Source organism: Synchiropus splendidus, chromosome 9 (assembly GCF_027744825.2).
Source record: "Synchiropus splendidus isolate RoL2022-P1 chromosome 9, RoL_Sspl_1.0, whole genome shotgun sequence".
Classification (NCBI taxonomy): Eukaryota; Metazoa; Chordata; class Actinopteri; order Syngnathiformes; family Callionymidae; genus Synchiropus; species Synchiropus splendidus.
The window spans coordinates 23,597,788-23,620,570 of NC_071342.1; the positions used below are offsets into that span (position 1 = coordinate 23,597,788).

Genomic DNA, 22,783 nt, shown 5'->3' on the forward strand with positions numbered 1-22,783 from the left:
GTCAATTTTTGTCGCCGATTGTAAAAGTATTTAAACGACACAATTTTTACGAATAGAAATGTACGCTTTGCGTGTTTACTTTGTTTTTATGAAGTAGAAAAATCAGACACACTGTGCAACGCCCTCACTGCAGTCGGTCAGCTGAGTACTATTTCCGGTTCCGGATTCTTCTTCGATTAGAGAAAATCAAAAATGGCGGCGGTGGAGCCAGAGAGGGAGCAAGGTTTGACTCTGTGTTCAGAGTTCGTGAACTTCTCCGCCAAAGACACCGCAGCGGTGAGTGTGTACTCGATGCTCCAATGTTGGTGTCGCCGCAGGTGCTATTGCCATCGCCGCAGAGGCGCTATAACCCTGTGTTTACTCGTTTAACGTCCTGTTTCGCCTCAGTCGTGAAGGTAGGTGCATGACGTCACCATCAGCTGGACACTGGTTCGAAACCCTGCTTCACCAACTCGGTGCTTCTTGGGCTTCACGACGCTAGTACACAACCCGTCCACGCATGCGCCAGTGCTTTAGCCGAACTCATGACCCAGTTGACAAAAATATGATTTCTGTGCCCAGCTCTGTGTTTACCAACCTTTTTTCACCCAATCCCGTGGGCACAACTCCAATTGTGCTTTGTTGGAATTGTAGAAACTCGCATTTGAGTCTTTAAAAAGTTCAAACTACTGACAATCAGCTATGTTGATGTGCTATTAACATAAAATTAATTTGATTAGAGTATATTCAGATTGTGTTTGGTGACATGGATACATCTCATTGGAGTCTTAATTCAAAAATGACAACAAAATAATGAAAATATTGCTAAATGCGTACTATGTTCCAGGTTTTACAGCCTGGAATTCTTTTTAATCTGTATACATACATATACATTCTATTCTATTCTGATCTTAGTGTAAATTAGTATGTTGTTTTGTTTTCTTGAGTAACATTGTATTCTATTTATTCCTTTATTCCTCTTTAAGCTTGAGAATCTTCTGAATTTTGAAGGTTTCTCTTGTCAATTGCCTTGTCAATTCATCCTCTTGTAAAAAGGCGTGCCAGAGTGTAACCTCTGTCACGCAAAACAAACCAAAAGTAAACTCCATATGTAAAAGAATTGCCTTATTATTTCTTTATTTCTGCTCATACATCTTAATTCCAGACTCTCAAAGTCGCCAGATACTGTCTCCTCTTTGACTCATCCTCATGTGAACGCCTGCTCTGACCCCTCCCTCTTCTCCTCAGCGCTTGGCAGCAGCTCCAGATCTCCACCAGGAGTTGTACCACCACTTCTCCATCTATGTACCCAGAATCCTGTGCCTGGGTCCGAGCGGCTCCAGCAGCCGGGAGGAGCAGAGGGAAGAGCAGAGGGAGGAGCTTGCCTGTCAGCTCCTTCTCCTGGCTCCTCTGGAGTGGCTTCTCCTGGGAGAGGAGCCTTCGGCAGCTTTGAACAAGCTGCAGGAGAACAACCAACCTTCACCACTGTGTGGTCATGTCTTTAAAATGGGCGAGCCCACCTACTCCTGCAGGTACAGTGAACATCACACACACACACACACACACACACACACAAACACACAGACACACAGACACACACACACACACACACACAAACACACAAACACACAGACACACACACACACACACACACACACACACACACACACCTCAGGCTCTTACTGATGTCAGTGCTCCGTTCTTTCACCAGCGTCATCTCTACTGTCAGGTGTCTTTAAATAAACCAGGGTTTCCTCCACGTGTAAACTAGCGCGGAGCACCGACTCGGCTCAAATGACAGTTGCCATGCCGTCAGAAAAATTTGTCTTTCAAAGGTGGAATCACATGGTCAAACGTATTAAAACGAAGTGGAAATGGCAAACAGTTACCGCATCATGGAGGTGGACATGAACATGACGGTTTTCGCTGTGTTATTTGCTCAAACATCATAGCCACTGAAGTCCGTTGCTCGCAGAACTGAAGTGGCACATTCTGGCCAGAGACAGGAAGAGACGTGACGCGTGAGAGCAGCTTGGACTGGAGGCAGATTCACTTCTCATGATTAAACACTAGCATTTTTACTGTCACCAACTGAGTAAATGACAAAACGTCCTCTATCACCTTTGATAAGCTAAGTTCTCTTCCTTTTTTCCCTCTCTCCTTGCTCCGGATGATGATGATGTCATTGTTCATGCTTTGGTGTCTTTATATCTCAGTTTATATTTATATATATAAATGCAGTCGGCGCGAATCAAGAAAAGCTCATTGCAGTCAACAGATTTCAGACTATACCTGGACTTACAACAATGACCCGAGTGTGTCTCTGACTCACAGTAGCTTCGCATCCAACCTGACCACAATTCCTTTAATATCTGACTGCTATTTCATTTTATTTTTCATTTTAAGTGCAAACCGTTTGTGTGTGTGTGTGTGTGTCTGTGTAGGGAGTGTGCATCCGATCCCACCTGTGTTCTGTGCATGAGGTGTTTCCTTGGCAGCGCTCACAAAGACCATCGATACAGGGTGTGTATACACTTTTCCCCGCTCTGTCTTACCTGCTGAACTTGACTCTTACCTGTGTGTGTGCAGATGACCACGTCTGCAGGAGGTGGCTTTTGTGACTGTGGAGACACTGAGGCCTGGAAGAGAAGTCCTTACTGTCAGAAACACACGCCCAGCAGCAAGAGCACCTGCCTGGAGGAGGTGAGACTTTTTACAGCTGGTCAACCACAGAAAGTTCCCCTTCATTTCATGGCTGTCCTGTTTTATAGAGTGTACAAGTGTGTTCTATAGTAGCTGCACCCCCTCTGGCCCCTGGCTTTACATAAGCTTTGCACTGTGTTGCCTGCTGCCCTTCGGCCTTGAGCTTCCAGGGATGTGCACACGTACACGTTGCGTTTTCATGCCTCATAATGCTTAAATGAATGACCCAGACCCAAATAAACAGTCATTTAAAAAAGGCAGCCAATTTATCTGACCCTTTTTCAAAACAAACAGCATTTTCCAGCATGTCTACTGTTATTATTAATAATTACATTTGGGTTAGAGCGTCAAGCTTTTCTTAAACATTTTTTTCAAAACCGTCAGTAGCATTCCGCTCTGAAGATGGTCTTTCCCAGTGGAAATATCACAAATGTCTGTTTTAATAAATCAACTGCATTACATGGAAATTATTACCGTAAATCCAGGACTAAAGAGTGCACCGGAATATTAGCCCACTCACTAAATTTAAGAAGTAAAATCGATCTTCTTCAACCATAAGCTGCAGCACTCTATATGCCGCGGGTGCAGTGGTGCTGTCTGCGCCGTAGGAAGGTCAGTGGTGCTTAAAAGCGCATGAGGATCTCTTCCAAACTAGTTTGAAAAATGTGGTCCAGCGTAGAGACTCAAAATACACAAATACACAAGGCTTTATTGATGCCACTGCTCCTCACAGCTCCATCCGTGCTCCTGTTTTTGCCCTCTATGTATGTTGAACTCTCAACTCTTCATGCATGCCGTTGTTTATCCCTGTTCACTGGCTCATCTGGAGTTGTTCACACAGTCGCGCTGCTTCTCACTTCCATCAACAGTTTCCTCTTGACTTGCACTGACAGAAAAATACCAGAACATTTATTGCCGTTGCTCATTGTTCATGCCACTCCTTAATGTCACACTTAAACATGAACTACCTGATTCTTCTCTGTGGGAATTTCACCCATTACATTCTTTTGAAATTGTCCTTGTGTTTTAGTGGACAGTTCTCTAGACTGTTATCTGTAGGTGAGAGAGAGGCTTTTCATCCGGCTGGTTCTGGTTCCCACACCTTGTTGGACTCGGCTGGCGTGTTCAGACAGGAAAACAGTAGTTCTGAATCTGAAATGGTTTTTTTTTTTGTAATCCCTGGAATTCACAAAAGTTGGATGGAGCTCACAAACCACGTCATCATCGGTGCACGCCAGGGATGGGCGATATGGACAAAAAAGTTATCACGATAAATGTTGTCATTTCAGCAATAACAATAATTATCAGGATAAATCCATGTTCATTCTCTTTCATGTGTTGGACACTACAGTCTCTCTTGAAACTGTTTGATAATGAAACTCATGAGTGGAGTTTGTCTCAGTGCAGAGATGAGAAACTCAATGTATCAGGTCTCTGGTAGAAGCCGCTGGTGTCTGACAGGCTGCTCTGCCAGCTTTATTTAGGGGTTCAATGGAGCCGTCTGTCTGCTGTTTCTCATGTCTCTGAACAGTTGACTTGAACTATGGAGCAGTCTGGACACATTTCCCAGATGCTGCTGAAGAAAAAATAGAAATCATGTGAAGAAATGACCATTTAGTCATATTCTATTCTCCAAATCATGATCCAAACTGTCCAGTCTTGTGTGATGAAAAACCTTTTCACAATTCTCTCTCCTAAGATTTTACTCATACTTTGAGAATTTATCGTGAGATGCAGAATTGTCATCGTGTGTTTGGTGGGATATGGTGTACGACGAGTTATCGCCCATCCCTAGTGGACGCGTGTTTGTGTTCGACAGTCACGTGTCGAACACAATGTGCCGAACACCAGTGTGAATATTTCCACCTATTTCCACACACACTTGTTGCATACCAGATGACTCAGACCTAATCGTCTTCAATGTCTCTTCATCATCAGAAGTCTTGACATGCTTGTTGTTGGATGGAAACAAATGCTTTCCGAATATCGCTGGCGAGTTGCTTACTCCCGCCTGAGAGACACTTAATAGTGCCCTCCCACTTTAGTTCCACTTGTATGAACATGGGGTTGTTTGATAGAAAGCACAGAGGTTCTGAGAATCCAGTCCGGTGCTGGTTCTAGAACTGCCATGTGACCCTCGGACCTTTTCTAACACTGCTGTTTCTGTGATCTAGGATCCTTTGTCTTTGCTGTCCCCGGACCTGCTCTCTAGAAGCATCAACATCTTCTCCATTCTCCTCAAATACTCCGTCGACCTTTTGACCTGCAACAAAGAGGATGAACTCCCGGCCGGACTGGAGCCTCCGTACGTAATCTGAACGTACTCCCAACCACACACATTGGGAAATGTCCCGAGAAAAAAGGCTCATTTGTGTGTTTCTGTGTGTGGCTGCTCAGGCACAAGGGCGACACCTACTTCTGCATGCTGTTCAATGATGAGGTGCACACCTATGAGCAGGTGATCTACACGCTGCAGAAGGCTGTCAACTGCAGCCAGAAACAGGCCGTCAGTTTTGCCACTACAGTTGACCGAGATGTGAGTACACATGTGCACCTGATGCAGCTGTTGTTTGACTTATGAAGGTTTTAACAGTGTTTGGATCGGGTCAGGCACGATCCAAACAGAGAGATGAAGATGCTGAGCTTCTGTCTGGGAGTGAGCAGGTTGGATAGGATCAGAGGGACAGCACATGTGCTCAGGTGTTTAGGAGACAAAGTTAGAGAGGCCAGATGGAGATGGTTTGGACATGTACAGAGGAGAGAGAGAGAGACAGTACATTGGTAGGAAGATGCTGGCAGGCAGAAGGTGGAGAGGAAGGGCGTGGTGAAGGGGGACATGAGGTTTGTAGGTTTGAGAGAAGAGGAAGTGGAGCACAGGGGGAGATGGAGGAGGATCCGCTGTTGCCACCCCCTGAAGAGAGAAGCCCAAAGAGAAAGAAGAAGACATTAGTTGTGTAGCCATGTGGGCCCTCAACACACCCAGCTATGGCAGCCTGACAACCTGTGTGCCTGAAGAGACAGCGCTGACACTGCTAGAGTGGGCGCTCAAAGCAAACAAGTAAACAGCAGGCAGTCGTTCTCTGGTGTGAAGGCGTGAAGTTTTCTACTCCTCATCACAATGACATTCAAGGTTGCAAAGTGAGCATATCCAAATGAGTGAGGGGGAGTGATCCATGTCAATGAAAAGCCAGCGCTAACGTATGTGTGAGATCATAATTCTTCAGTGCAAAGTTCCTTTGATGATTGAAGGTTTTGTTGTTGTGTTCAGGGCAGGAAGTCGGTGCGCTACGGTGACTTTGCATCATGTGATCAGGCCAAATCCATCATAGTGGTAAGTGTATGATTCCTGCCTTTCCAGCGTTGCTCATGTGTCCTAACCTTTGACCTTGGCTGTTGTGTAGAGGAACACGGGTCGCCAGTCCAAACCCCTGAGGGTCCAGGTCATGCACTCCTCTGTTGTAGCGCATCAGTGTTTTGCTCTGAAGATTCTCAACTGGTTGGGTCAGATCATCCAGTACTCTGGTATGTGGCTCACTGCTCTCACGTGTTGTCTTGTTTGTGCGTCTAGCTGACCTGGTGTGGTGTGTTTCAGACGGGCTGCGCAGGGTTCTGTGCCAGGTGGGTCTGCAGGATGGTCCTGAAGGAGAGAACTCGTCGTTGGTTGACCGTCTAATGCTCAATGACTCAAAGATGTGGAAAGGTGAGAGAGTTTGTCACACCACTGCAGAGTGGATTAGCTTAGGTGAGACGTGCTGGGTTTATCCTCAGCTAAAGGTGGTGTGTGGAACGGAGCGGTGTAGAACCTGTTAGTTGTCATTTGGAGTCCAATTTTGCACGTGTGACACTGAATGAGAGGTGAGAGAGCAGGCCTCAGTTCCTGCCAGATATTTATATCTTATATCTATCTATAACTATCTATCTCTGTCTCTCTATCCCTCTATCTCTGTCTCTGTCTCTATCTCTGTCTCGCTGTCTCCGTCTCTGTCTACCCTAATTTCCAGACTATAAGATTCTACTTTTTTCTCCCAGTCTGAGCCCTGCAGCTTATACAACAGCGTGGCTAATATATGGATTTTTACAGGCTGAAATCGATGAAATCAGAGGCTTTTTATTTACCCATAAGGCCTGTTTTGGCCCGCATGTCCACAGCTCCGTCAACAGAGTGGATCTCCTGGAGGTCTGGATTCGCGAACCAACCGCTTAGACCGGCAGTGGTGTCAGAACTTTGGGCATGCGAGCGAAAGCACCGCATTATGAGGGCTGTAATGTGAATAAAAGATCCGGTTTTGGCCGCAGACTTGATCCCGGCTAGAGAGCTGCACCTTGTCTAAATTGAGAGCAGCGTGGATAAATCAAGCATCTCTGTATTACACAGCTTGTTTCTGATATTTTCTCACTCTTGATGCTGGACCCCTTTTTAGCGCAGACAGCGCCACTGAACCTGCGGCTTGTAGACCGCTGTGGCGTATGTATGAACAAGATCAATTTTCCTTCTTAAATTTAGTGGGTGGGGCTAATATTTAGGTGCGCTCAATAGTCCGGAAATTATGCAAGACCACATTGAGAAATATGTGTTTGTCTTGTGCAGGAGCTCGCAACATCTACCATCAGCTGCTGATGAACAGCCTCCTCATGGACCTTAAGTATAAGAAGATATTCGCTGTCCGCTTCGCCAAAGTAAGACACAGGACAGAGGAGGTGAGGCGGTCGTGAGGTATATAGCTGCGTCTGACCACTTGTCCCACCTTGTGTAGAACTACAGGCGCCTGCAGACAGACTTCATGGAGGATGACCACGAGAGAGTTGTGTCAGTGACGTCGCTGTCTGTGCAGCTCTTCACTGTCCCCACCATGGTGAGTGGACGTCAATATCTACTTTTCTGTGGGTTTGTTTGAGTTCTCGTCTTTCTGTGCGCTTTTTACGTGCACACTACAGTGTGTTTATGTCAAACTAAAATGCATAAAAAATGTGTTTTGGTGTCAGGTGCAGTGCTCCTCACACAACGGTTCTACCAGAGAAGTCATGCCTCCATTGCCCATGAAGGCAAACACCAAAAACAGCAGAGGGTTATTAGTTCAACTCCATACATTTTGAGGTGTTTTTAATACAAATACTCTCAATAATGATGATGCTTACTAGAAATGAGTTTAATCATTTGAGTCGATCATTTCATCACAGGATTTAAAATAGTCTTTCAGGATAATCTAATCTTCTCTCATGTGTTCATGCCTTAGTTTAATGGCTCACATTTCTACCATGAGCACACACTGATCTCTGAATGGCGGTCTTAACTAGGGATGGGCGATATGGACAAAAAGGTTATCGCGATAAATATTGTCATTTCGCCTATAATTATCAGGATAAATCCATTTTCATTCTATTCCATGTTTCAATGTTTCACGTCTCTGGTAGAAGCCGCCGGTGTCTGACAGACCGCGTCAGAGAACCTATGAGGACCACTCCATCTCATCAAAGAAACAGGGATCCAGAGACTCATAGTTGACCAGTGTCATGATCAAAGGTTCCGTGGATTCAAAATCACTTTCAAACTACCATGGTGAACCACAGTCCACCCTGCCCGGGGTGCTTGTGCTTTTTGTGTTTCCACTAGTCTGACAGCGCCTTCGTTCCAGTGCGACTTCATATCCGCCCGTGTGCCTCCCCCTGACTGTCCATCTGTCGTCCCTCTGTGTAGTTGTTGTAGTCATTAATGGTGTGTTTGGTCCTGTGGCTCGTCTCTGTGTGAATTCAGGCCAGGATGTTGATGGTGAAGGAGAACCTGATGACCACCATTATCAGAACATTCGTCGATCACCTGCGTCACCGTGACCTTCATGGTCGTTTCCAGTTTGACCGCTACACGTCTCAGCAGGCCTTCAAGTTTGGCCGAGTCCAGAGTCTGATCGGAGACCTCAAGTAATGACTTCACGCTTGAAGCACACCAGCACGTAACTTGAACAGGCTCTAATGTGTGTGTGTGTCTGTGCGTGTGTGTTGGGGTAAATCTCTAGGTACATCCTGATAGCATGTCCCACAGAGTGGAGTGATCAACTCAGGCAGAAGTTTCTGGAGGGACTGGATGCATTTCTAGAGCTGCTGAAGTGCATGCAGGTAAATATCTGAAACACAGCTCAAACCAAGCCACACTGAGCCCTGTTTGTCCCCAGGGCATGGACCCGGTGGTGAGACAGGTGGGGCAGCACATCGAGATGGAGCCGGAGTGGGAGGCTGCTTTCACCCTGCAGATGAAACTCACCCACATCATTTCAATGATCCAGGAGTGGTGCTCCACTGATGTAAACCTGAACCCACACGCAGACATGTGCACCCGCACCCGCATCAGTCAGATCTGACTGTGTGTCTGTGTTCAGGAGCATGTGCTGATCGAGGCCTACAGGAAATGTCTGAACGCACTGAATCAGTGTCAGAGTGGCCTCTCTGATGGCGAGCAGCCCATCAGCCTGAGCCTGGCCGGCCACAGCGTCGACACCTTCAGGTACCAGGTGTCCCAGGAGCGGGTGTCCATCCACCTGCCGGTGTGCAGGTTGTTGGCAGGTACACACTCTCTCACACACACACACACACACACACACACCAGCATACATATGGCCACACTCGGATGATCACTCACTCGTGCACAGCCCAGTTTTTTTGTTGTTGTCAGGAAAAATGTTTGGCTGTATTTCGTTCTATGATTCCAGTCATTAGAATAATGCATGGTAGATAACTTAACTTCCAGATGGAGAGTTGGAAGTGTCACAATCGACTCGTCGCAGAAGACCTCCTGAACAGACCTATAGAAATTACAATTTAAAATAATACCACTTGCTGTGTTTTGGCTAGTATCTTGAGATACAAAACAATACGTATCACAATACAGGAGTAGTGATACGATACATTGCAGTATATTCACCAATATATACATTATTATATATATTACAATATATCTTGTAATCTTTGTTAACAAGCTCTTTCAATTTAAGGGGGAAATAATGTAATGCAGTATAATATGATGAAATTTCTGTAAACATGAAAACTTTCAGTTAAATATCGCCGTCCAACAGTCGAATAAACAGCTCCCTTCATCAACAAAGTAACTCAGAACAAAAGTATTAGTATTAAACATGTCACAAATGCTGCAGCACATCCAAGTATTTATTTGTTAAATATCAATATATGTAAAATGTAGTAAAATATAGATAATATTGAGATAAAGGTTTTACAAATTGCATGCATCAAAGAAGAGACAGAAACTGAGGCATCAGAGTGAGCGAGCTGTTTTGTTTGTGCCTGTGTTCTCAGGCCTTCACGTGCTCCTCAGCAGAAGCGAGGTCACCTCTCGGCTCCCAGAACTGCTGCCTTTGGTGAGCAATCACTCACTTGTGACTTTTGTCATGTGACCTTGTATGCTGCTTTGAAATGAAACGTAAAGCAAAGCGACATTACTATTATTAGTCGTAGTTAATGATTGACAGCTGACAAAAATGGGGGTAGGATTTTGCACAAAATCGACGGATCTGCGTGTGTCTGTGTGTTTAGGGAGAGCTCAGCCCCCCACTCTTGATCGAACTCCCCCTCCGCTGTCAAGTGTTGTGTGCCCAGGTGAACGCAGGAATGTGGAGAAGGAATGGCTTCTCTCTGATCAACCAGGTGAGTTGCTGCAGACAAACGTGATGAGCCATTCATTTCTTTGTTGCTGCAATGTTTGCGCACATGATTAAATAAGTCATTCAACCGGCGAAAACAAAAAATATCGATGGCCGATTTTATGAGAACACTTTTCTTTCCGTGCTATTTAGGTTGTTATTGTAGTCTCTCAAAAAGGTTAATGAAAACCAGATTTCATGGCTGTGTAGTATACGCTGTGTTGCTGGCTTGTTTTCATTTCGTAATGTCATTCAATTTCAATGTTTTGGTGTTTAAAACCCAGAGGCATTTTAGGCCCGAATGTTACGAGAAAGTGCTAAGCCCTCTAATATTTGTCCCTTGTTATGTAGCTTCTGAGCCAACAGTTGTTTAGTTGTGGTGGTGAGGAGATGATCCCATGGATTGGCTGCCATTCTTTCTCTCCACTCTACTGTAGAGCTCCAGTGTGTTGATGCGCTGATCTGTCCCTCAGTCAAAGCAGCGCTGCTGTGGTGCGCGGCGCTCCTCTTCCCACACACTCACAGCCAAGAAGCCGCTCACATTGCGCAACTTCCAGCTGTTTTTAAAGCTGATGCGCCTCTAACTGGACCACACACTTTCACCACAGAACCATGGAGGGAGGGAAAGTTTGTCAAAGTTAGCTTTGTGGTTTAAAAGTTGGCAAAAAACTAAATGCACAACAAAATAAATGTGCTCCAAAATGTGAAGAGAGAAAGAATAATTGTTTTTATGAAGCTAGTTCAGGCAAAGAAGCTAATGATTTGTCTGGAAACTCAAAACTACCAATGAAATCATGCTAAAGCAAAGTGATAAAATCCAAACAGTTATTTAAAGTAAGTAAATACATAAATAAATCATGATATATTTCGTCATATCGCCCGCCCCTTTCTGGAGACATTTGAAACAAATACATTTTCTGCAATATGTTTCTGCAAATAGCCTGGCAAAATAACAACCGGGTGTGAATGAATAGGGATTTTCTATAGGACTTTAAGCACAAGTGCACTTTGACCAAGGTTCCTTTGGTGGTGAGTCTGGGATTTTTTCAGTGAACCAAGGGTGCTATGGCTAGAAAAAGGTTTGAACTGCTCTAGGCACTGTTGTCAACAAACAAACGTGTGTCTGTTTTACAGATCTACTACTACCACAACGTCAAGTGCAGAGTGGAGATGTTTGACAAAGATATTGTCATGATGCAGGTACAAGCAGAACCAGACCATTGTGACTCAGTGTTGGACCCGTGCATTAGTGTCTGCTGTGTTTTAGGCAGGTGCATCCATGATGGATCCAAACCATTTCCTGATCATCGTTTTAAACCGGTTTGAGCTCTTCCACATTTTCAGTTCGGGCGATTGTAGGAAGAGGTTCAGGGAGTCTAACAAGGTGGGTGATCTCATAACGCCGACTAGAGACGGACTCTCTGCTGACTCTCTTCTCCTCTGCGTGGTTTGTCCAGGACATTGTTCAACAGAATAACACGCTGATCGAGGAAATGCTCCACCTCATCATCATGATAGCAGGTCAGGTCCAGTTCTCCTTCCTCGCTGGTTCATGGTCTTGCATGTCATCGTGTCACGGCGGCGTGTCTTTTAAGGCGAGCGATACGTGGCGGGTGTCGGTCAGATTGAGCCTTTTGAAGAAGTCAGGAGAGAAATTATCCACCAGCTGTCCATCCGGCCAATGGCTCACAGTGAGTTGGTGAAGGCCCTTCCTGAAAACGTGAGTGTTAAGTGTGTGTGTGTGTGTGTGCGTGTGCGTGTGCACGTTTGCACGTCCAGGTCTAACAGTGTCGTATCTCCAGGGAAACAAAGAGACCGGGCTGGAACGTGTCATTGATACAGTGGCTTCATTCAAGTGAGTCATTCACACAAATGTGTGTTGTGATATATAGGAGCATTGTTCACCTACATCTGATGATGTCATGTTTGCAGTGGTCACGAGTATCAAATTGTGCTTTGTCTTTCGTTTCCCTCGAGCACAGCTCTCAAGCCTCACACATTTGAACCATTTCACACACCATACATGGTGGTTCTCATAAAAGCAACGTCCATCGAGTGACACCGCAATATACAAGTGGCAGGACGTTCAGACGTTCATTTGCAATTTAACATTGTATAAAATTTCTATCTGAGAGTACCACTTGACAACAAACCGTGTTGCACCGAAGTGGTGGAAGATGTGACGTAAGCAATAGCAGCGATTAATAAAATGAAGGATTTATTTTTATTCAAACCAGAGAGCCGTGCTGGCGATGCTGGTGGTTGCTAGACTTGCTACTTGTCCCCCGTTCTTCAAACTTACTTCACCAATTTCTTATGACCCACTTCATCTTTTGGTTAGAAGAACAGGCTTCCATGCTCCATGCATTTCTCCTCCGATCCTGAAGCCGAAGAGCTGTTTCACACCAGCATTCCACACTCAAGTGACGTTACAGAGGCACATTTCTGGTTCTGGCTTTGTGCAAACACTGCGCTGGGTCTGATTCGTTTTGACATGTAATCCAACAGAACAGGCTCGTAGGCGTTATAAGATCATTCATGCTGCTTGTTCATGCGTTGTTCCTGAGGCATGTCGGTGACTCTTTCAGCTCGTTCTTTCAGTGCTTTCATAAGACATCACACTGCGTTTATAAGACTCTATAGAAGATTTAATCAATGTTCACAACCGTGTAACCAGATTGAGAACACAGCGACCTCAGGTGGTCAGATGGAGAGGTGCATACACGTACCAAGCGAGTCTGCGTTTGTTCCTCACAATCATTAACAGTTACTTTCCATTAGTATGAACGGTAACAATAATTTTCCATCACAATTCCCCCCTTTTCATTCAATATCGACCAGAAACCGTCCACGACTATGAAGTGTAATCTCCCTGTCACCAAGCCCTAGTTTGTTGCGTGAACTTGAGCTTAAAAAGTGATGATTGTCAGAAGTGAAGTCATTATTGAGAAGGTGGTTGGAACTTTCTGCCTGTCCCACTGTCTCACCTGTCCTATCCTCACTGATAATGTTTATTCTGCCTCACCTTGACCTCCAGTCATCTGGCTGTATCCCATCTCTCTCGCCCGTCTGTTCAATGCTTCCTACAGTTTGTCTATTTCATTTCACCCATCTCCCTGCCTCTTTCCTGTTCCCACCTTCCTCTGGTTTCATTAGTGCACTGTCACTTGTGAGTCTCCCTGTCGTCCTGCCTCATCCACCCTGACCTGCGGCTGCTCTTGTCAACAGGAAGCCAGGGGTGACTGGGCGTGGCTTGTACGAACTTCGCCCAGAGTGGTTGAAACAGTTCAACCTGTTCTTCTATCACTACAGTCGAGCTGAGCAGTCCAAGGTACACACACACTGAAAGATGGTAATGTTGTGGGTCCATTCTGCTGCAGTGCAGCACGTCGCAGGATGTTTGACCTGTCACACCAGCACTGCACTAAATTACATGAAGTGACATGAAGCTGTCAAACACAATTGGCAAACCACATGTAAAATATGTTGCATCATGTGAAGAACAAGTGGAAATGTTTAGCCTGGAGACAGGAAGTTGATGGGGCAGTGACCCCTGTACTTACATGAGTGACTCTGAATAAACACTAGAGGTTGAAGTATTGATCACTATGCTGTAGAAAATGTACAGAACTTACTGGCACAGCTTGTTAGGAGCGACATGGCTTTTACTGACTGTTGGCCCAAGTTTCCTATCAAGGGAAGCTAGTCATATGGTTTACTAGGCATAATGTTTCTTCAGTAGCATCTAGGAAATGTGTCCAGACTGCTCCATAGTTCAAGTCAAATGTTCAGAGACATGAGATACAGCAGACAGACGGCTCCATTTAACCCCTAAATAAAGCTGGCAGAGCAGCCTGTCAGACACCAGCGGCTTCTACCAGAGACCTGAAACATTGAGTTTCTCATCTCTGTACTGAGTTCACTGTTCTATTGAAACGTCAACAAATCATGATGTTGGAGACAAACTCCACTAATAAGTTTCATCATAAAACAGTTTCAAGAGAGACTGAGACATGTGTCCAACACATGGAAGAGAAGGAACATGGATTCATCCTGATTATTATCGTTATTGGCGAAATGACAACATTTATCGTGATAACTTTTTTGTCCATATCGCCTATGGTTTACTTTTAACAAGTCGCTGTCAATTGAATAATCCCAGAAAATTGTAATCTGACTGACATCACGGGACACACACGCACTTCTACAGTGTGGTTTTACAAAGGCTTTTGCAGACACACACATTCAAGTGTGCCGTTCGCTTTGTCTTAACAGGCTGAAGAGTCGCAGAGAAAAATGAGGAGGCAATTTGGAGAAGACACAGGTGATGATGTGGTCTCACCATTTGCTTCTCTGACCGCCTTCCTGTCTACCGCCCCCCCCGCCTCATTGCTCTTTCCTTTCTCACCTCTTTCATGTCCCTCTGTTCACCTGTCTCACTCTCCACTCCTGCCTCACCGTGCCCTGGTTTCATCGTGCCAATTCTCATTGTGCTACTGTCTTGCCTGTCGCTGTCTAATATGCCTGTGTGTGTTCCAGCCCTCCCCCCTCCTCCCCCCGTCCCTCTCTGCCCACTCTTTGCCAGCCTGGTGAATCTGCTGCAGTGTGACGTGCTCCTGGCCATCGAGGGTGCTGTGCTACAGTGGGCCGTGGAGCCCAGCGGAGGAGGGTGGACAGAGTCCATGCTGCAGAGGGTGAGCGACCGAGGTCGGGACCTTGTGACCTGATCACATGACACGCTGCTGTTTGCAGGTGCTTCACCTGGTGGCTATGGCTTTGCTGGAGGAGCAGCAGCAGTTGAGGAACAGTCCACGAGAAGAAGATGACGTCACCTTCAATTACACGTGCAAGATCACCCGTGAGGACGCACGCAATCCTCACATGTCTCCGCGGCAGACACGAATGATGACACCCTTCCTGGTGTGCTTCAATTCCTGCAGGTCCAGGGGAAGCTCCCAGCACCTCAGGAAGTGTCTTGGCTCTGCTGGAGACGCTACAGAACGCTCCTCACCTGGAGGTCCACAAAGACATGATCACCTGGATTTTGAAGGTAATAGGGTGCAGTTTTTTTTCCAATACTTTTATTCATTTATATCAGCCACAACAATAATCATATAAATGCACATACACAAACAAGATCTCGGCTGTGTGAAAAAAAAAAAATTTATATAAACTATTTACAAAAAAACCCATAGTGGATAAAAAGTTGAAAAATCAAAGAAAATAGTTATTATAATAGTAAATAACAGTAAATAAAAATCGTTTTGTCGTCCAATGTGCATCTTATACATATAGCTGCATATAACAAGCATCAAGATGCAAAGAGCAAGAGGACCATATTAGTCCAGATTTCTATGTTTGAGATATTCAAGAAATGGGGAACTCAGTTCAGTTAACCAGTTATGAATACTTGGAGATTTACTGTACACATTTCCACTTCAGTGCTATCATGCAAATTGGTTGGAGTTTAATCCAACTGAAGTGAATGAAGGCAAAGACGGCGCCATGGTGTCATAGGTTTCAGACAATAGTGGTTTGGCCACACAGATGAAGAAAGCTGTCATCAGATCTGCCTTCAACAGGTTGTGGTTCCAGCTGCTGAGGTGGTTGGTTTTGAGTGGACTAAACACTCAAGTCAAGGAAAGCTGGCAGAGCAGTCTGTCAGACACCAGCGGCTTCTACCAGAGACGTGAAACATTGAGTTCCTCATCTCTGCACTTAGTTCACTGTTCTATTGAAGCATCAACAAATCATGATGTTGGAGACAAACTACACTAATCGGTTTCATCATAAAACAGTTTCAAGCGAGACTGTAGTGTCCAACACATGGAGGAGAATGAAAATAGATTTGTCGTGATAATTACAACATTCATCGCGATAACTTTTTTGTCCATATTATCCATCCCTACCTGGCACCGCAGCCAGGTTTGCCCCTGGTCCTGTCAAGGAGCAACTGAATTTCCTGTTTTCCCTCTGATGTGTTGTCTGGTGCATCACAGACGGTGTCAAACATCAGACAGATGAGAGAACATTCCTCCTCCACATCTTCCTCCTCGGTTTCTGGCTCCCACACTTATGGATCCACTGTGGAAGAGGTGAGGATAACTGGCGATTGACACTGCCGGAGGTCTGAGGCCTCTGATGGATGTGTCTGTTCCCACAGAGTGGGCGGGACCGAGACTCTGCCGAGAGGAAGCGGAAGGCCGAGATGGCAAGGCTGCGTAGAGAGAAGATCATGGCTCAAATGTCTGAGATGCAGAAACATTTCATCGATGAAAACAAGGAGCTGTTCCAACAGAGCCTGGACCAGCTGGAGGCTCAGGGTTCGACTGAAATCAGGTTCAGTCCCACATTCGTACGAACCTGACCTTTGTGCAAAGGATAACGTTTTACCTTCCACTTTGTAACGCGCAGTTCACCAGGTCCTTCTGACCAGGACCTTTGTGGAATCTCTCAAGTGTGTGTGGGTCCACGGAGAGTCAGCGGGGTAAACACTCGGCAGTTGGTCACATGTATTCTCTGCCAAGAGGAGCAGGAAGTCAAGGCGGACGGCAAGGCCATGGTGTTGGCAGCGTTTGTGCAGCGGTCGACAGTTTTCTCCAAAGATCGCAGGCGTGTGTTTCCCAGTGCAGGTGGGACCAGCTCCTTCACACATGGCTCGAGCTAGTCAAGTGACCGCTGACTGTTCTTTGGTGTTGCAGAGGCACAAAACCCCATTTTCATGCACCCGGACCTTTCCTTGGGCATCCACACGGCCAGCTGTGGACACATCATGCATGCCGCCTGCTGGCAGAGGTGAGGAAGCACAGCCTCAACGCTGAGAGAAGAGGTTAGAGCTTTGCTGTGCGCAGGCACTTCGAGGCCGTACAGCTGAAGGAGCAGCGACGTCAGCAGCGGCTGCGGGGCCACACCAGCTATGATGTGGAGAACGGAGAGTTCCTGTGCCCCCTCTGTGAATGTCTGAGTAACACGGTGATTCCTCTGCTGCCCCCGACCCCGGCGCCGGACAGCAGGTACGTGCAGCCGCACGCCTGAACCTGCCTCGCCTTCACACTCGCACACGCCTGAACCTGCCTCGCCTTCACACTCGCACACGCCTGCGGCACATGGTCCGACTTAAGATTTACAGCTCCACATCAGGGGAACAGCTGTTACACATCCAACTGACTTGACCAGGGGTTGGGAACCCGCAGCTCCGGAGCCACATGTCACCTGTTAGCAAGAGAATTTGTGATTAATTAATTTCAGTTAATCGCAGTTTAATGGAATGCAAATATTCGCCACTAGAAGCCACATTTTTCAATTTGAATGAATTTGGTGTATAACTGAATCAAATGGTGGAGCCATACATACATTTAAAACATATTTTTAAAAATATGAAATATTATAAAATATTGTTATTTTGCATCAGTTTGACAATGGCACAATAAATCACAATGGTGGCTATATTCAAGTTATTATATCACCTTATTTAAACTAAAGCTCTTTTAATATCTTGTCTCTCTTATCTCTAAATATTTGTCTTAAAATGAAACTTGCCCCCTGCAGCAGCCTCATGTAATGATTTCCACAGATGTTGAGTTTCAGCACTGGTACTTTTCTTGTCTGTTTGCACCGTGAAAACTACAGATCCAATCCAATCTATGTACTGTCCGCACATGCATTCGAACAATCGTACCTCGTTTCGCCTTCCAAGAGCGTTAAATAAAAGAGGTGGCGCGGCTGCACTCCTTCGCTTGTCGCTCCAAAATCGTAATACAGACAGTGATTGATCAACAGGCGGAACATAAATCTCTCTCTGTCCATCAGGAACGTGTGTTGAGTATCTCCACACGAACAGTCACACTTGCGCAGGAGTCTTAGGATATTGTTCTTGCACTGACAACAAAGCAATTTCAAAATAAAAGCACGACCAAATGTCGTGACATAAAGTAGGAAGTGCACAAATGAATGAACAATGAAACTACAAAACAAAAAACCAATGCAAACTGTACGACTGCTCAGCATAGCAAGTTGTATAAAGTCTGGAGGGTAAACAAGGCCTCTGTACAAAGATAACTGAGAGGCATGCGGCTGCACGTCTGCTCTTTTGTAGGAGTGTGTTATTATCTCAAACTGCCTGGCACACGAGTCGGGCTCTAAGGCGGGAAATAAATACAATGAAAAGCAGTTCCGAATGTCACAGCTGGTGTGCAGACAAAGTCAGGGAGTCGCGACTGCTGGTTCAGATTCACAGGGAGTAGAGAGCAGTAACGTTCCGGGCCAAAGAGGAAAACATGCTCATCTGTCTCATCTCCATGGTCACTGTCACAGTCACCACAATGCTGCAGCTGTGCTTCCTCCTTCCATCAGGTGCGACCATCTGAGTCTGGGAGCCTGGCTCACCCGAACCAGTCAGCAAGTGGAAGCTCTTCATGCCAACAAAAGAGCGTCAGAAGGTTTGTCTTCCATCTGTCGTTTTTTTTTAAATGTCTGTTTGTATGAACGTGCTCCTCTTGTTGGCAGGTGCTGCTGAAGGCGAGGAGCCTTGCCTGAGACTGGACCTGACAGCACAGTGAGTTTTGTTTCTATTGCTTTTGCAGCTGTCATGTGATCAGTTTAGCAGGTGACGGCGATGTTGTTGTTGTTGTTGTTGCCCTAGGAATAGTTTTTCTAGCAGCATCACAGAGATGATCAAAACCTTCAGCATGTCCATCTACAAGGTGGCACTCAAGGTCAACCCCAACGAGGAGGATCCCCGAGTGCCAGTGCTGAGCTGGTCAACCTGCGCCTTCACCTTCCAAGCCATAGGTGCGCCCTCCCTCCCATGCCTCCTCCCTTCCCTGCCACACACTCTGACCTGCTGGAACTCAACACCTCTTCACTGGTGTCTTTCAGAACACCTCCTGCGTGATGAAGAGAAGTCTCTCTTTGGGAGTCTGTCCTGCAGACAGGTGACTGAGATGTGTTGCTGCCTAAGGACTAGTTCTGTCTCAGGTGGCCTGAATCTGATGCACCCCCTGCTGTGCAGCCTCCTTCTCTGAGCCTCAGGCTATGTCCTTTTTTTCTCTCCCAGCTGGGGGCGTTCTGCACAAAATAGCTGGTTTGTGACCACGACAAAGTAGATCTCAAGGAATTGGTCATCACCTGTTAAACACCATCAGCTTGACCTCCTTATTTCTCTGTCACTTCTTAGCTCTACCAGTCGTCCTCACCTCAGAAATGAACTTATGACAGAGCTGAGCCACGGCTGGAACAGAATGTGGCGTTTCACAGCCAAAACTAAACATGAAAGAGTCTTGTCATGTTTGTTTTACAAGGAAATAGTGGAAACAAGCTGCGTAATACAGAGCGTCTTGATTGGTCCACGCTGCTCTCACAACACCTTGAACACAGTGAGAGAGATTACTGAGGATCGAGAAGATTTCAGTCAGTGAAGTCCAGATCCAGACGTCAGAAATGATCAATCAATCGTCTGGTGATCTTCAGTAACTTGGGGAAAACCAGCGTGTGGCCTCTTCCTCTTCACTGTCCTCATGCAGACAGCTGCAGATCACTGCAGTGAGAGCAGTTACTGTAGAGCGCTGCATGATTCATTTAAGCAAATCTGTCTGTCAATAGTTTGTTTCCCGAGACAAGGTGCAGCTCTCCAACTAGGATCAAGTCAGTGGCCAAAACCCGACTGACTTTGTGTTCACATCTGGGACTTCTGAGCCGAAAGAGCTTTGTCTCCAGACAGAACCCTGTTCCTTCTGTACGTTAGTGTGAGTGAAGGTAAACGTGGTGCTGTTGTGAGTGGAGGCCGTTAGCCCTGGCCAAGCTTTGCTCATGAGTCAAGTCGATGTTCAGGAAGTGGCCTTCGCAGGAGTCTAAACCTGCTGAAGTGGCTGTGGTCGAGCAACCAGGAAGCACCTTTGACTCCTGTGTTATATTTCAGGACGACTGTCTGAAATCTATTGCCAGACTAAGTTCTTCCTGCTGGATCAACTGTCCCCGTGTGGTCTGCACACACTTCAGCACACTCTTCTCAGGTACATACACACACACACACGCACACACACACACTTCTCTGGAACCTCTGGCTGTCATTTAACTGATTTAACGGAGCGTGTGTTTGTGTGTGCGCGCGCGTGTCAGCTCTCGTCCATGAGCCGCAGGCCGATCCTCCATGCATCCTGGACATCGACATGTTTCACCTGCTGGTCAGTTGTGGTACTTTTGTTTTGTGTTGTTTGTTTGAAAGCAGTGTGTGTTTGCTGAGCCGTGTGTCCTGGCAGGTGTACACTGTGCTGTCGTACAACGCAGTTCCATGTCTGGACGACTCGGGGCAGCGGCCCGTCGACTCGGCTCATCTCCACATCCTCCACCTGGTCACGGCAGCTCACCTGGTTCAGATCCTGCTCACCTCCATCCCTGGTGAGGAGCACACTCGCACACACACCTACAGACTGACAGGCGTGTGACGCGCCTGCCTGTGTGCAGAGGAGACGTGCATGGATCAGGAGAGCACTGAGTCTGAAGAGGAGGAGCACGCCTGGCAGCTGTACAGCCTACTGAAGAAGCACGTAGACTGGTGAGTGCGCGGTCTCTTGGGCGGCGTGTGAGCGTGGCTGCTGAGCTTCTGTGTGTCTGGTCCCTCAGCCTGCTGCCGGATGTGGCGTCCTGGCAGCTGCTGCGTGGCATCAGAGCTGCCATCCTGCCCTTCCTCCGAGCCGCCGCGCTCTTCTTCCATTACTTGAACTCCACGGCTCCACCCGCCGAACTTCTCAGTAGGACCTCACTCACGCGTGACTGGCTCGGAATGCGACGGCATCGTTCACTTCAAGCCTCCGTGTGTGTTGCAGCTGCCGAGTCCGGCCAATGGGAGGCGTTGTGTTCCTACCTGAATCTGCCTTCAAACCTGCTGCTGCTAGTCCACAACCATCAGAGTCTTCTGGAACCTCTGATCGTCAGGTGAGCACTGGTGAGCCAGGCGAGGCCCATGCTGCTCACCACATGACCCGGGTGTGTGTCCAGGTGGTGCTGCCACCCAGCCGTGCCACAGGTCCTGCAGGCTGCTGGGGTCAGGCTCCGCTTCCCTCGGCAGTCGAACACGCTGATCAGGCTCCCAGAAGACTACAGTGTCCTGATCAACCAGGCGTCCAGCTTCACGTAGGAGGAGCCGCCTTCCTCAGGAAGTGTCAGCGCTCTACATGTTTCTGTGTGTGTGAGCAGGTGTCCTCGCTCAGGAGGAGACAAGTCCCGGGCGCCAACCCTCTGCTTGGTCTGTGGCGCCATGTTGTGTTCTCAGAGCTACTGCTGCCAAACGGAGGTCGACGGCGAAGATGTTGGTGCATGCACCGCCCATGCGCTCACCTGCGGCGCCGGCCTTGGCCTCTTCCTCAGGTAACACACACACAGGTTCGTCTTTATAGCCTTAAGAGGACCTCTCTTGGCCATCACCCTTTCCCCAGCCTCTCCCCTTAAACCTAACCATCCAAAACACATGGATCACCTGAAACAGGACTCTGAACCAAACTGGAACCCAGTTATTTTGACCTTTTCACCCTCAAATTGAGGCTTGGATCTGTGGGTTCCAGCCAAATGGTCCGTACATTGGCGAGACTTAAAATTGTCGCACTCAAGTTGCTCACGTTTATATTTGTGTCTCGATGGTGTGTTGACACCAGGGTCCGGGAGAGTCAGGTGCTGTTTGTGGCCGGGAAGACCAAAGGCTGCTTCTACCCGCCTCCGTATCTGGACGACTACGGCGAGACGGACCAGGGACTCAAGTAGGTGTCGCCCCGCTGACGCTGCTGAGTCGCCCCATGCAGCGGCGCCACCTAGCGATGTCATCTGTGTTTCAGACGGGGGAACCCGCTGCGCCTGTGCCCGGAGCGCTACCGCAAGATCGAGCGTCTGTGGCGTCAGCACGCCATTGTGGAGGTGATCGGTCACGCTCAGGAAGCCAATCAGACGCTGCTCTCCATCGACTGGCAGAACCTTTGATGTTGGCTCAGCCCCGCCCACTTCACTTTTTTTTTTTTTTTTTTTTTTTTAAACTTCTGGCCTTTATTCATCTACAAATGGGGGAAATGGGTTTCCAGCTCCACCAGGCGACCGGTGAGGACCCCAGTCACGATGGCCGCGTGTTTGTTCCCATGACGACGTAAAGTAGCGAGGTGACTTGTTGAACTGGAGTTTGAATAGACTGGTGTCACGGCAGGAAGCCTTTGATGACACGTTATTTATTGATGGTCAGCTGTGTGGGGTTTTGTTTTAATGGAGATTTTGTATAAATAAAGTCAGGTCTTAACTGAAGCCTGCGGTGTCGATGGTGTGCGGCGGCGCGCTGCCGAGGGTCTGCTGCCGCGTCCAGTGGGGGAGAAGGTTGTGGAAGCAGGAAGCAGCTGATTAGCTTCCAACAGATTATCAGTAAGTTGATTAGCTGATCAGCTGATCGGCGTTTATTGGATTTGCTTTGATCCTGCTGACGT

The 22,783-nt window shown here is 47.1% G+C and overlaps 1 protein-coding gene across 1 annotated transcript; it reads left to right on the forward strand.

The window, feature by feature from the left end:
• Positions 1-185: 185 nt before the first annotated feature.
• Positions 186-22,658, forward strand: ubr2 (ubiquitin protein ligase E3 component n-recognin 2). Its single transcript, XM_053875616.1, has 46 exons — positions 186-276; positions 1,228-1,511; positions 2,424-2,502; positions 2,569-2,682; positions 4,857-4,987; positions 5,080-5,218; positions 5,951-6,013; positions 6,084-6,204; positions 6,275-6,382; positions 7,271-7,359; positions 7,437-7,535; positions 8,435-8,598; positions 8,694-8,793; positions 8,850-8,978; positions 9,054-9,237; positions 9,985-10,046; positions 10,222-10,332; positions 11,463-11,528; positions 11,596-11,712; positions 11,786-11,849; positions 11,924-12,048; positions 12,131-12,183; positions 13,557-13,659; positions 14,604-14,652; positions 14,868-15,022; positions 15,081-15,186; positions 15,269-15,378; positions 16,328-16,423; positions 16,492-16,667; positions 16,743-16,960; positions 17,030-17,123; positions 17,180-17,341; positions 18,681-18,766; positions 18,834-18,882; positions 18,970-19,118; positions 19,206-19,261; positions 20,245-20,338; positions 20,445-20,509; positions 20,585-20,723; positions 20,790-20,880; positions 20,949-21,076; positions 21,152-21,260; positions 21,324-21,458; positions 21,522-21,692; positions 21,977-22,078; positions 22,154-22,658. Exons 1-46 carry the CDS (start codon positions 193-195, stop codon positions 22,293-22,295), a joined length of 5,271 nt encoding a protein of 1,756 aa, XP_053731591.1. The 5' UTR covers positions 186-192; the 3' UTR covers positions 22,296-22,658.
• The last annotated feature ends 125 nt before the right edge of the window (positions 22,659-22,783 follow it).